This window comes from Acipenser ruthenus, chromosome 6 (assembly GCF_902713425.1).
Source record: "Acipenser ruthenus chromosome 6, fAciRut3.2 maternal haplotype, whole genome shotgun sequence".
Lineage (NCBI taxonomy): Eukaryota > Metazoa > Chordata > Actinopteri > Acipenseriformes > Acipenseridae > Acipenser > Acipenser ruthenus.
The window spans coordinates 14,811,859-14,826,294 of NC_081194.1; the positions used below are offsets into that span (position 1 = coordinate 14,811,859).

The 14,436-nt window shown below is 38.2% G+C and overlaps 3 protein-coding genes across 4 annotated transcripts in view; 1 reads left to right on the forward strand and 2 right to left on the reverse strand.

Annotated features, from left to right (window-relative positions):
* The window catches only part of LOC117410665 (lysophosphatidylserine lipase ABHD12-like), a 34,114-nt gene extending 29,310 nt beyond the window's left edge, over positions 1-4,804 (reverse strand). Inside the window, exons 1-2 of the mRNA XM_034017384.3 lie at positions 4,738-4,804; positions 3,607-3,799 (exon numbers count right to left, since the gene is read on the reverse strand). Of these exons, the coding sequence (XP_033873275.3) occupies positions 3,607-3,797 (191 nt within the window). The 5' untranslated portion in view covers positions 3,798-3,799; positions 4,738-4,804. The remainder of the gene's footprint in view (positions 1-3,606; positions 3,800-4,737) is intronic.
* LOC117411589 (DNA replication complex GINS protein PSF1) lies at positions 4,778-8,686 on the forward strand. 2 transcript variants are annotated; one of them, XM_059025058.1, is made up of 8 exons: positions 4,778-4,858; positions 4,981-5,091; positions 6,297-6,361; positions 6,471-6,569; positions 6,954-7,044; positions 7,240-7,356; positions 7,739-7,813; positions 8,527-8,686. In XM_059025058.1, the coding sequence occupies exons 2-8, from the start codon at positions 5,017-5,019 to the stop codon at positions 8,593-8,595; spliced, it is 591 nt and encodes a 196-aa protein (XP_058881041.1). In that variant the 5' UTR covers positions 4,778-4,858; positions 4,981-5,016; the 3' UTR covers positions 8,596-8,686. The 2 variants fall into 2 exon arrangements, with proteins under 2 accessions (XP_058881041.1, XP_033875139.1); XM_034019248.3 differs by having other exon boundaries at positions 4,852-5,091.
* Positions 8,687-10,970: 2,284 nt separating this feature from the next.
* Positions 10,971-14,436, reverse strand: part of LOC117410378 (ninein-like protein) — a 33,887-nt gene continuing 30,421 nt past the window's right edge. Inside the window, 2 exon segments of the mRNA XM_059025057.1 lie at positions 10,971-12,046; positions 13,344-13,457. Coding sequence (XP_058881040.1) covers positions 11,855-12,046; positions 13,344-13,457 — 306 coding nt within the window. The 3' untranslated portion in view covers positions 10,971-11,854.

Genomic DNA, 14,436 nt, shown 5'->3' on the forward strand with positions numbered 1-14,436 from the left:
TATCAAGCTACATCTCATGACAAGGAATCAATGGATGTTGCCTGGACGTAACCTGCAAGACCATGTGCAATTTTTAAACAATGGAGTTTCCCATTGTTAGAATGGCATTTACTGCATGACCATGTGATCATGTTTTACATTGTTTACAAAACAAGACAGCTATTTAACCTTATATTTATAATCCCTTGCAAACTGAATCACCAAGTGTGTATGCTGTGAACCTGAATAATCCTGAATAATCCTGGATTTTTTCTAGCCATTCTTTTCACCCACAGCAACACCATATATTAAAAAAAAACCACGATATCAGTTGTGGTATATAGGGTAGTCTCTGAACCTCATGGTATATAGGGTAGTCTCTGAACCTCATGGTATATAGGGTAGTCTCTGAACCTCATGGTATATAGGGTAGTCTCTGAACCTCATGGTATATAGGGTAGTCTCTGAACCTCATGGTATATAGGGTAGTCTCTGAATCTCATGGTATATAGGGTAGTCTCTGAACCTCATGGTATATAGGGTAGTCTCTGAATCTCATGGTATGTAGGGTAGTCTCTGAACCTCATGGTATATAGGGTAGTCTCTGAACCTCATGGTATATAGGGTAGTCTCTGAACCTCATGGTATATAGGGTAGTCTCTGAATCTCATGGTATATAGGGTAGTCTCTGAACCTCATGGTATATAGGGTAGTCTCTGAACCTCATGGTATATAGGGTAGTCTCTGAACCTCATGGTATATAGGGTAGTCTCTGAATCTCATGGTATATAGGGTAGTCTCTGAACCTCATGGTATATAGGGTAGTCTCTGAACCTCATGGTATATAGGGTAGTCTCTGAACCTCATGGTATATAGGGTAGTCTCTGAACCTCATGGTATATAGGGTAGTCTCTGAACCTCATGGTATATAAGGTAGTCTCTGAACCTCATGGTATATAGGGTAGTCTCTGAATCTCATGGTATATAGGGTAGTCTCTGAACCTCATGGTATATAGGGTAGTCTCTGAACCTCATGGTATATAGGGTAGTCTCTGAATCTCATGGTATATAGGGTAGTCTCTGAACCTCATGGTATATAGGGTAGTCTCTGAACCTCATGGTATATAGGGTAGTCTCTGAACCTCATGGTATATAGGGTAGTCTCTGAATCTCATGGTATATAGGGTAGTCTCTGAACCTCATGGTATATAGGGTAGTCTCTGAACCTCATGGTATATAGGGTAGTCTCTGAATCTCATGGTATATAGGGTAGTCTCTGAACCTCATGGTATATAGGGTAGTCTCTGAACCTCATGGTATATAGGGTAGTCTCTGAACCTCATGGTATATAGGGTAGTCTCTGAACCTCATGGTATATAGGGTAGTCTCTGAACCTCATGGTATATAGGGTAGTCTCTGAATCTCATGGTATATAGGGTAGTCTCTGAACCTCATGGTATATAGGGTAGTCTCTGAATCTCATGGTATATAGGGTAGTCTCTGAACCTCATGGTATATAGGGTAGTCTCTGAACCTCATGGTATATAGGGTAGTCTCTGAACCTCATGGTATATAGGGTAGTCTCTGAATCTCATGGTATATAGGGTAGTCTCTGAACCTCATGGTATATAGGGTAGTCTCTGAACCTCATGGTATATAGGGTAGTCTCTGAACCTCATGGTATATAGGGTAGTCTCTGAACCTCATGGTATATAGGGTAGTCTCTGAACCTCATGGTATATAGGGTAGTCTCTGAATCTCATGGTATATAGGGTAGTCTCTGAATCTCATGGTATATAGGGTAGTCTCTGAACCTCATGGTATATAGGGTAGTCTCTGAACCTCATGGTATATAGGGTAGTCTCTGAACCTCATGGTATATAGGGTAGTCTCTGAACCTCATGGTATATAGGGTAGTCTCTGAACCTCATGGTATATAGGGTAGTCTCTGAATCTCATGGTATATAGGGTAGTCTCTGAACCTCATGGTATATAGGGTAGTCTCTGAACCTCATGGTATATAGGGTAGTCTCTGAATCTCATGGTATATAGGGTAGTCTCTGAACCTCATGGTTCTGCTGACAGTTTAAATCACTGCATTCCCTGTCAGCAGAAAATTACGGTTGTGTGTGTGTGTGTGTGTGAGTGTGTGTGTGTGTGTGTGAGTGTGTGTGTGTGTCTGTGTCACTCCACTCTCAAGCTGGGCACATTAAATGAACAGATGGTTCTAATGGTCTCTCATCTGCAGCAGGTGGATATTATTCTATAAACCTACATTAATGTTTTTTTTTTTACGATCTACACTGATAGTTCCTTTTGCTTTGGCCTGACACTCATATGAATTACTCATTTTCAACCTTATTTGGGTTTTTGTTGTTTTGAGGGTGGCAGCAGAATATAATTCAGAGAAATGAATTAATTGAAAAGAAAAATATGTTTTGTTGGATTTTTAAGTTTGGGCCTTGGAACATCTGACATAACAATGTCAGTGTGACGGGTCTGCAAGGTGTTTAAATTGATACCTTCCTCTAAGTTCTTCATGGACTTTGGGGGTGGAAATTGACTCCAATTATGAGACTGTGCTCCCTGTGAAACTTCACTCATTTTTGTTGTCTTGCATTAAGGAAGGTCTTACTCCAAACTAAAAGCTGACTTGAAACTTTAATATAAATTATATATTACAGAGCAATGTACTACAAGGGTCAAAATTCCATCTGATGAAAATTGACTGCATGAGTCTTGAGACCTTCAGGACAAAGAAGAGAAAGAAAGTATCTAAAAAAACAAAGGTTAAAAAAGGATGCTATGAAAAGCTATTCCATACACTGGGTGCATTTGCTTGTGTTGACGTCATCCTAGCTCTTTGGTTTATTTAAAAAAAAATTGAAAACCAGCCATGAATTACTGTAAAGAAAAATGTTTATCTACCTAGACTCATTGTGCATAGTCGCTAAACCTAAACCAGATGATCAAGTTATTATATTCCAAGTCAATACACTAGCTGAAACTTGGTCAAATTTCTTGAATTTTAATTAATTGCATATTCACTATAAATCCAATTAGCTACCAAAAGATCTTGAAGCAGGCTTACATTCTATATAAAGTGTTACAAACTCATTTTGGTTAACTCATCCCATATAAAGTATTATCAAAACGTATTTAAATTGAGAAGAAGTTGACTAATGAAATATTTTTATTAAACTCAATTTAAGAAGAATATTTAATAAACCCATTTCAAGATAACAAAAATAAATATTTGAATGACATATACATGCTAAATCCTCTAAAACCCCATGTTTGCCATACATTTAATTATACTTAGGTTTCTGTAGAGGAGGAATGACTTGTTATTCTATGTGTGATCGTTGGTTTTGTTTCTTAAATTACATATAAACATTAAGAAATGCGAAAAGAAACTAAAATTCAATGACACACGTTTCGGACAGAAGTCTTTTTTAATTAAAGTCTTCATTTTGGTAACTGATTTTTAGTTTCTTTGAGTATTTTGTAATCCAGCACTATTGTGTTTAATAGTTACTGTAAAATCAATGTCATTAAAAAAAAATCAAAAATGTTAATTATCACATGATTAACTCGCTGATATAATTATGATCATTTCAATCTTACCTTCGGAATGTTCTCTTCATCGTTTTTTTCGAATCGGGTTCTACAGGATGATACAGAACTTCGGTTCCGGGATCCCCTCCTGTTTTCTTGTGCTCGTATTTTAAGTGCGAGCTGCTGTCCAGCAGTGTGTTGCTGTTAGCAGTGACAATGCTGTCATGATCCGCGGTCAACGAATTATTCCTCTTTCGCATTACTGTAATTTCCAGGACAAAAAAAATAAAATCAAGACAAAGCGAACTCGGTCTATGGATGAAATCCTTTGCTGTTTGTTAACGCGTCTCTCTGATCATGGGCGACCTAAGCAGTGCAGAGTACGTGCAATGTCTGAGACTTAGGCTATTTTTCCTCCTAAATACAGCTGACATTCAGCAGTTTGCTACATTGTTTGCAGAACTGGGGATCTGCAGAGACCAGCTGATCTAACCAAACCTTTCTTTAAACCAATCAGAATACACAAGCCCGCCATCATTATGAGTGGCACAACAAAACGGACAGCCTTCTTGTGACAGTGCCCCCCACAGTTACTGCCGATTATACGGAACAAGCCAGACATAAGGCGTAAGGAAAATGTGTCTGAATATAGCAGAAGTAGTAGTTTTGTTTTTTATTTATTTATTTTTTCTGTGTCACACCTTATGGTCTCTTCATCAAATTAAAACCACGCACATTATTAAAACAAGAACAAAGGTGATCAAACTAGTCTGAGGAAATAAAAACGGAAGGAATACATGTGAGATGGGGACTTGGGGGACCGTTGGTTTAGGCAAAAAATGGCAACAAACACACGTTTTTTTATTTTTTTGTTTGCAGTAAATTTTACATTTCACAAAACACATAGTAGAATACAGTATCGGCCATAGAGACTAACAGGACTACATATACTATTACCGTATGATTTTGTTCCAGTGAAAACTGCTGTTTAAATGATTGAGAAGCATTAGGCGTTATTTCACGTTCAAATAAAGCAGTAAGTACAAAATGCTCTTAAAAACTATTATATATTATATCCGATTAACCCCTTAGTTGAATAACTACTGTACCGCGTATCTCCCTGCTTATAACTTCCAATAAATCCCATCCAAAAAATCCTCCACGTTTGTGTAATTTCACAAAACAAGCACAAATACTCACCCTGTGCTCCGAATCGTTTGTGGTGGAGGTTTGTCCTAAATCGTTACCCATAGCGCCGCCCCTTTTGGTAGCATCAGATAATGATAGCATTTGTTTTTCTGCCCGGGAAAAGCTTCTCTTCGCAAAATTATTTGTAAAAGAAGCACACAGCTTTTTATATATATATATAATCTAAGAAAAAACGAACTGCATTTAGAGTTTACATGTCAATTTGGGGAGTAAGTTTCCTTTTTATTATTACTGTATTCTGTTCAGACGTGGTTGGCGCCCTATGAAAAGATGTTCTGTGAAAAGGCGATCGAGCTGATCAGGGAACTCCAGCGAGCAGCTGATGGCCAGCTACCTGCTTTTAACGTGAGTTGAACAATAGTCTTTAGTAGGATTAAGTAACTGGACGTGAATGACGTACATCATGATTACCATGTTGAAGCTGTTTTTTCTAACTTGCAAACGAAATATGCATCCTGACAACACATATTTACTCGTTTTCAGCATGTGTGTACTTCTCATGATCATGGAGATGCAAATAAGAGAATACTAGCACTGTAGAAAATATATGTTGGTGCTGCCTTGGGAAGACATCTATAACTTTTTACTTACTTGTTATAGTACTACAGTAGTTATAGTAAAATGCAATTCCAAACAGTTTGAACTATGAACTAGGGCCTATAGAGAATGGAACCATGCAGAAATATTTTGTCAAAAACTACAGGTGGAAGACAAAATGTTCGTGGCCAGAACGGTATAGATTCTAAGTGACGTATTTTGCGTGTTAAATTAGTTCTGAGGGTGGGAATGCCCGGTCATACCTCAATAGATACTTTCATCAGGAAAATCAATGTCACTTACCCATTGAGTCACCCCATTGGAGATTGCATTGCAAAAAGTGTGTGCTACATGTGACATGGCCCTTATCAAAGTTTACCACAGTAAATTTGCATAGTAATTTTGTAGTTTTCCCATGCTTTTCTGTGGTTATGCACTATGCATTTCTAAGAGTTTACCATGTTTATGACCATGCTTTACCATTATTTATTATTATTATTATTTATTTTTTAGCAGACGCCCTTATCCAGGGCGACTTACAATTGTTACAAGATATCACATTATTTCACATTATACAGATATCACATTCTTTTTTACATAAACATGCAATTTAGTTAAAGTACCTTGCTTAAGGGTACAGCAGCAGTGTACCCCATCGGGGATTGAACCCACGACCCTCCGGTCAAGAGCCCAGAGCCCTAACCACTACTCCACACTGCTGCCCCATACCTCACTTGGCTTTACAATGCATGCTTTCAATGTGCTTTATTACACTGCAGTACTTTTACAATGGGAATATTTTATAAGGGGTGTTAACCATTTGTCCATCTCCAGTACAGTATGCGTTCCTGATAATATATACATTATCCACCAGGAATATTTGGAATATACATGACTGAGTGGCATATCATTTGTATGGTTCAATAATCCATTTAAAATAGGTATGTTTCTTTTCTGTTAAAGCTTTAGATATTTTAATGAAGTGAGCTCACTAAATGTGTTTATTGTTTTAGGAGGATGGAATTAGACAGGTTCTTGAAGAAATGAAAGCCCTGTATGAGCAGAATCAAACTGATGTGTGAGTTGAAACAGTCTTAATTACCTTTAGTTTGTCACTATAGCCCCAGCTTTTATAGTAAGTTGAGATACGTATTGATTCTGTTCTAATGTAACTTTCTTTCCTTCAGGAACGAGGCAAAGTCTGAGGGAAGAAGTGATTTGATTCCAACAATCAAGTTCCGTCACTGCTGTCTGTTGAGGAATCAGCGGTGCATTGCAGCTTATCTGTACGTATAACTAAGATTCAGGCTACAGATACTGTGCCAGCTCTCCAATATGACTACAACTGGAGGGTTTTGTCCCATAATAGCAGCTTGAACCTGAACTTCAATCACAATGGCAGCTACCTCTGCATAGTACTCATGAATTATATTGTATCGTCTATCTGTATTAAACTGGAAAGGGGGGCTCCATATTATTTCAAACTGCAAGGCAGCAGTGTTGTGGAAACCCTTCTAGCATATTTGTAATACATCACTGTGTGCAGGACGTGTTATTGGGACTAATGGGTCTGTTAAATGCCAGCACATTCTCAATATGTTCCCATTGTCAAATGATGATTAATAATCAATTTATTATTGTTTTTTTTTGGTTTTTTTTAATGTTAACAGTTATGACCGATTGCTCCGTATTCGGACTCTAAGGTGGGAGTATGGCAGTGTTCTTCCTACATCCATAAGGTTCCACATGTGTGCTGAAGAGGTATGGACTACATGTACTGTCATGTAAAATATTTGTGTTGGTGGCTTAATAAGCAGTTTAACTGGTCATGGGAAAGAATGACCCAAGCTTGTAGCTATAATTTTGACAGAAAAAAAAAAAAATCTGTCAAGTAAATGTGAAGTCCCCTCTCAGGATTGAAAACCAAAGCACATCTCTATTTCTTTCTGCCTGCAGCTGGAATGGTTTAACCAGTATAAAAAGTCTCTTGCCACCTACATGAGGTCATTGGGAGGAGATGAGGGTCTGGACATCACACAGGACATGAAGCCACCTAAGAGTTTGTACATTGAGGTCAGAATCCTAGTCATTTATCATGGTCTAACTGACACAAATAATGAATTGAAAATGTCTTTTGCATACTGTTGAGTCCTTGAGTATTGAGATTACTCTAATTTTTAATAGTTAACATAAAGATAAAGGTTTCAGTACTTTAGGGCAGTTTAGATGCCACATAATGGTTGGTTGGCATAGGTACTTACGAGACTACCTTGGCAAGCACACAGAGGATGTCTTAACAGCTTGTAATAAACCCACATCACATGACCTTTTCATTACATTGAAGTGTACTGTCCTCTGGTGGCTGGGATTGTAATTTTACAGCCCCTCAAGCCCTGTGTGAAACTAGTGTCTGAACTGAACAGCCTTGATGTTTGTGGGTTTGTTGTGCGTGTAGGTTCGTTGTTTGAAGGATTATGGGGAGTTTGAAATTGACGATGGCACCACAATTTTGCTCAAGAAAAACAGCCAGGTAAAACTAAAAGGATTCTCTTTTACCTGCTTCTACATGCTCATCAGCACTGGTATGCAGATACTAGGATAAAATATATTAGTAATTGAGTTTCAATCCAATTGGAATCAAAAAGTATGTAATATAAACCTTGTCTTTCTTTTATCAGTTTTGATATTTTAAAATTGTTGATTTAATAATTCTACTTCCTCATGCTTGTGTTCATTACACCATTCTCTCAATGTGCAAAAGATTTCATTCTGGTACTGTAGTCCTGGACAAGGTTAAACCACAGAATTGTGGTGAGGTCACAAGAAGTCTTTTTTTAATATCATACAATCAGAGAAGACGCTTTTTAATTGTCACTGATTAGTAATTCGCAATTTGCAACTACAGTACCATAGGGATTGATTAAAATACTGCAGTTCTAATACTTAGAGATCTTTCAAATTGAAAAAGACTGACAGAGTGATAATAAGGGTGAACTTGTCTTTACATTGAGCACAAGAAAGGAGTATGTACTGTACCATCATTTTCATCAGTGTCCGAACAGATTTTGTCCCACAACGGAACCTGTAACTGCCTGTGTCAAATGTCTGATTCATTTTATTGATTAGCAGTGTAACTGACCTGCAGATTATATATAATCCTAACATCTGTGATAGTGTTTTCCGTATGACGAGTTGGCTCATAGCTGAAGAGAAATAATTCTTCTGCATGTTCTCTTTTTTTAGCACTTTCTTCCCCGATGGAAGTGCGAACAGCTGATTCGACAGGGAGTTCTGGAGCATGTAATGTCTTGAATTGACTGAAAGCTGAGAAAAAGATTCAGCGTTTTATCATGTATTTCGGATGTTTGTATGTGTTTATAAATAAATAGTTGAGTTATTTGAGGGAAGTGTCCGGTAGTCTGTATGTCATACTTTATATACACTATCCAGTTACCAAGGGTGAGCAGGATATGATGCCGTACTTTCCTTGCAATAATGCAAAAGTTCTATTTCATTATTCCCATTCAAAAGAAATTTAGAAAACATCATGCAATAATCTTCATCCATAAATAAATTAAACACCATTTTTAGAAACATTTTAGTCCATCACTGTGATCTACATATGTTGTGTAAAAAAAAATGTAAACATTACTGAGGCTTGGTTTTATCTTCAGGTTTAGCATTGCATAGAATATCTCTCCATTATGACAGGCATGGAGAATAGCAGACCATTCATTTTGTTTTATTTGCATTACAGTGAAGAGATGTACTGTGAGTGGCAATTTTGCCTCATCCTGTGAAAAAAAATATCAGAAGTTATCATATTTCAAATGATCTATTAATTTGTATAGACATCTTAAATGTGCATTAAAGCACAACATGTAATGCATGCTTACATCTAATTATTTAACCTCATGAAGAGGAAACTGAAGTGGGTGACATGTATGGCAGTTCAGGGTATGCACATCTGAAGGTTGGGAGCTATAAAATCATGGTTCAAAACTCCGTCCCTGATGTACTTTGTCACTTTGAACATCTTACCTAACTTTAATTTAGTCCGTCCTTGTGTTTGTAGGTAGTTTTGAAATGTGTAAAAAATGCATTATTCAAATAAATGTAATCTGTGACTTTGTATAAATTGGGTTTATTAGCTGCAGATGTTGGCAGTTCCTACAGGAAAATGTTATAGAAATTGGTTACCGGCCATCTTGGCAGGTAAATCATTTATTACGAAAAACTGTTTAAGCATCAGGAAGGTATGTCTTTGTGGATGTTGTCCGAGGATGAACTTAGAGGAACTTGTGGAGAGTGTCATTCATAACTGGAACTTCTCCGAATTCTCATACGCTGTCCTCCATAGAAATCTTCATTGAATTGTCCTGTTTTGTGTAAGAAATTACAGTTTATGACTTTTGTTTGAAACAATCTACATCTTTATATCCTGGTAACCGATTACATGTCTTACAAGAGGGTTTATTTAGTTAAATGTTAACTTTGGGGTAATTATATTTTGTCACACACTAAGCAATAGTTAATGTAATGTAGCTTTAAGCTTCAAAACACTAAATATTAAAAGAAAAAAAGTCATACATTTTAATCCTGAAATTTAATTAGGGGAAGGGGAAGTAAGAAATAACCCGCAACGGTAAATCTGTTATAAAACGGGTTGAGAGATATCTGCGTCCTGATTGGCTGAGAGAGGCATTCCAAGCCATTGAATTATTACCTTTTTTTTCTGCTTGTTGAAAGAAGATCTCTGTTCTTGTACACGCTCCATGTTGTCTGTCAATGTAAACTATTCTGCTTCCTCGCTGTCCTATCCATTTAAATTTAGTATAGCAAATAAAGTAAAAAAAAAAAAAATTAAAAATCTGAGAATAGTGTTTGCTGTCAGTGGTAATACAGTAACTACAATAGCAACTAGTCTCCGGTTTGAATGACGAGTTGAAATCAAACAACTGGACACAGTCTGATAACTTTCAGCAACTTTATTTAAGCATATCACAGTAACAACACAGGTACGTTGCATCTCTTCTCTAGCCAGGAGAAGGCGGCTTTGACTTTATGAACACACTGTGAACAAGTAACTGAATAAACTGCACGATCAGGATTAACACATACTGCAGATAGCTAGATATTTAAATTACTAAAACTATTTTATTTGATTTATTTCGCCAATAAATGTTAGGACCTAACGTAACGGTAACAAATACTGAAACTTTCACAAACGAACATGCACTCAAATCCAAATTTAAAAAAAATATAAAAGTTAGCTATACTTTTGTTCTTTACATGTTTTACAAACAGTCCACAAACCATGTTTGCTTTTCTGTATGAGGTACCTGAACTGAAGAGCAGCTCCATGTAGAAGCTTTTTTTAATTTGGCAATTGGAAATACCCACGTTTCCATTTTCCAATAACAATAGAACCCTCATAAAAGCCTTTGTCTAGGGACTTATAACGACACGAGGCAGGGTTCTATGCTTAAGTATATACAATAGTTATCAAATATTAATCTTCAAAAAAAATTAAAAAGTAAATCACAATGATAATACTTAATAGTTTTGTTTTTTTAGCAAACTGTTAACAGATATAAAATATTTGTTTTACTTCAGTACATAAAATGTAATAAAGTTTAGACAGTAACTGTGTATTACTCAGAATTAAGTATGTACATGCTACTTGGTTCTTGTATCAAAACTGTACATTATTTATTTTATACATACAGTACCTTATCTTGTTATGGAATTGGTTATTTCACAAGACCACTGTAATGTCTCTCAAAAAATAGGGTAAAAAAATAGGATAAAAGCCTGACAGGTAACTGATTTTTTCACAGAAAATCAGTGTTTATGTTTTCTTTCAAAGTGCCTTTGTAAAATGCATATTCAGCTGATTGGTTTAGTTCTGGAGCTTTAGTGCTGTAACAAATAGGGTTTTGTCCACATTATCTGAGTTTCTTGTTTTTTTCATTCTGACAAAAAAAGACATACATGAATGTAAATATGCTTGGCCACCACAATAGCTGATTATTAGCAGGCAATGCTCAAGCATCCTCTTTCAAATACAAGATAGAAAGTCACATGTCTTAGTAGCTACACCCAGGGGACCCATGCAAATGTCCCTGGGATTCACAGTGGTCTAATGTTGGTTACTTGTAAAGATACTGCTGGCTTTTTGCAAACTACCTGTATAAATTAACATGGACTGATTGATGCTACAAGAAACAATAATAAAGCCACTGTTTGACCCACACAACTAAGCCAGATACCCCAATGGTAAAACACTGAATATATTGCATTCCTTCAAACCTCAATCCCAGTACAGCCTGCAACCTCTAAAATCATGACAAACTATTTTTAGCTTCCTACATCCCTGTGATAGCACATAAAAAAAGTTACCTGACAGACATTTGCTGGCTGTTTTCAGGTGGATGCTACAGTTTGTGCGTTGGGAGGGCTGGGGATATAAATGGTGGTCCCTGTACAGCAATCTAAAAATAAGGTAATTTACATTTAACATGCGAGTAACTGCTAGTTGTATTGCTACAGTATCAGACGAGCACACAGGCTACACTGTGAGCGATGCTGGGGTGATTTTGCAGAGCAGCTTGTTCAGCGCTGCGATCTTCTCCTCCAGGATGAAGTTCTTCTTCTCTGAGCTCTTCTGCCGCTGTTCCGTCACCTGCAGAGCCTTCATCAGCTGGGAGTTCTCCACATAGAGGTCCTTCAGCAGCACATCTGACTTTGCATTCTTGGCAAGCTGGAAGAGGAAGAGGGTGAAGGTGAGAGAGGGGCCAGGAGCACAGCATTCATTAAAAGGTTGAATAGGTTATTTACATTATAGCACGAAAAAACATTAAACTCCTTTGTAGGTGAAGTTTTTTTGTTATTATTTTCCCCACATTCGGGAAGTTTCTGTGACCCAGGTTCAATGACAGCAGGTGTTCAGGAATGTCAGACGGGAGAATCACCACCAACAGGAGGCACGGCTTGCCGTGCGAGCAGGACCCGGTTGCAACATTGTTGTCACAAAATAGTGGGAAAAGATGTTGCAAGAAGCAAAGGATCGAGAGCAGGAAACCGTGCATGCTTGGGATTGGTGGCAGAAGCACCGGGGGCATGGCCTGGACGCAGGGTAAGTAGCAGGCTACTGCTGCTGCTGAAGCTGGTGCTGAGACAAACAGGCTGTGGCTGCTGGAGTAAGAAGAACAGAAAGAAAGACTGGTAAGAAACAGCCAAGGAGAGCCAAAGAGAAGCGGGACTGAAAAACAACCAAGGAAAACCAGAGACTGCACTTAGTTGCTGTAGCACACGGCCAAAAGAGTGTGCTTTGGACTATTTTATTTTATTATTTTGTCACAGTCTGAGTAGCACTACACTGCTCAGCTGTAATTGTACCACTGGCTGGTAAAGCAGCATGCTTAATAAACCGCTGCATTCCAGAATCTGCAAACCCTGTGTGAGCCGCCTTCATTTCCACGCAACGCTACAGTGTCATACAAAAACTACTCCGAGGCTGACCTGTGGCGTGTAAATTGCCTTGCTGTGTATTCGATCATGATGCAGTCAGTGTCAACATGTTAATTATATTTCTTTTTATCTCTATTTGGAAAAGGAGAGCATATAGGAAAAAGGTTGGCGAAGTTCAATTAAGTTATTATTATTTTTATTTTTAGTGTGCTTGTGTAAGTTACCTGTTGATTTGCAAACTGATAAAAGTGAAACTTAACCGGCAGTTGGTGTGTGCTTGAGATCGTGCTTCATGTTAATTAACCAAGAGGTTTTCCGAACGCTCTGTATTCCAACACAGAAGCATATGTGTGCAAATAACGTTTTTCTACCTTTATAGAAAAGTGTATGATGTACTGCTTAGTACTATATTAAATGTGAAATATTTGTTTAATGCCCAATTTCAAGTTTTTGTTAAATACATTTCATTTTTTTCTTCGAAAGACCCCCCCACCCCCCCCCCCCCCATGTGCCATTTACTTTACTGCAGGTAGTTTACATGTTTACAAAAAAAAAGTAAAACTTGGCAGCCTTCATTCATCACTAACCTGCTCTTTAAGCTGGTTCACCTTCTCCTGAAGTATCATTCGCAGAGTCTTCAGTTTGGCCTCTACCTCTTCCATCCTTTCTTCCATTTGTTTCAGAACTTGCTCGTATTGTTCCTGAACACCCAGCAAGAAAATGCTTACATTTTAAAAGCAATTTCATCCATCTACTTTTTCTTACCATCCCCAAACCCCTTATTTAAGACAGCAGCTGGAGCAGTATGTATTATGTTAGGTTATCATCATAACCCTGGTTCCCTGAAATAGAAATGTAACCATTACCGCATGGGTATTAACCTCTTTATGACCCCAAACCTGAATAAGATATAACAAAGCTGCTCACAGAGCCTGTGACACAGCCACAGATCTCATTGTCATTGTTCTTTCAAGCTTGCTGCAATCATGGACGAAGCGACCTTGAAGGTCTATTTCAGGGAACTACGGTTATGATAATAACCTAACATTTCCTTTTAAGTACGAAATGTAAACATTACCAAATGGGTCAGTATACCCAAGCCAGCGCAAGGGCATGATTGCAGCATGACCGGAATGCTACAAGGCTAAGCCGAGGCTGCCTTGTGCATTACCATACAGAAGCCCAGTAACAAGTAGCTAGGGCAAAAAAATTGAGGGAGAAACTCACCTTTATGCCTGTGTTATAAGGGTCGACTGAGAAGCCGCGCTTAACACTCTAGTTCCAAAACCAGGGTGCTGAGGATCTACGACCTAAATCTGTAGAGCCTAGTGAGGTATGGAGAGCAGCCCACACCACTGTATTACAAATGTCCTTGACAGATGCACTCTAGAATAAAGCCCACAATGTCACCACGTGATGGAAACTGAGAGACCTGAGGCCACCCTGGTGGTTTATATAGGCCACTACTGTTGTGTTGTCTGTACGGACAAGCACATGTCTCCCTCGAACCTCCTGCAAAATAAACTGCAAGGCCAGGTAACCTGTCTGCAGCTCCAAAACACTGATATGGAGACCCTGCCAGGGGGGTTCCACAACCCATGCCCCACTGCCATTCTACACCTCTGGCAGCAGCCGCAGCCAGCTGTGCTGGTCTTTGAGGCTGCTGGTGCCTAGGGCGCC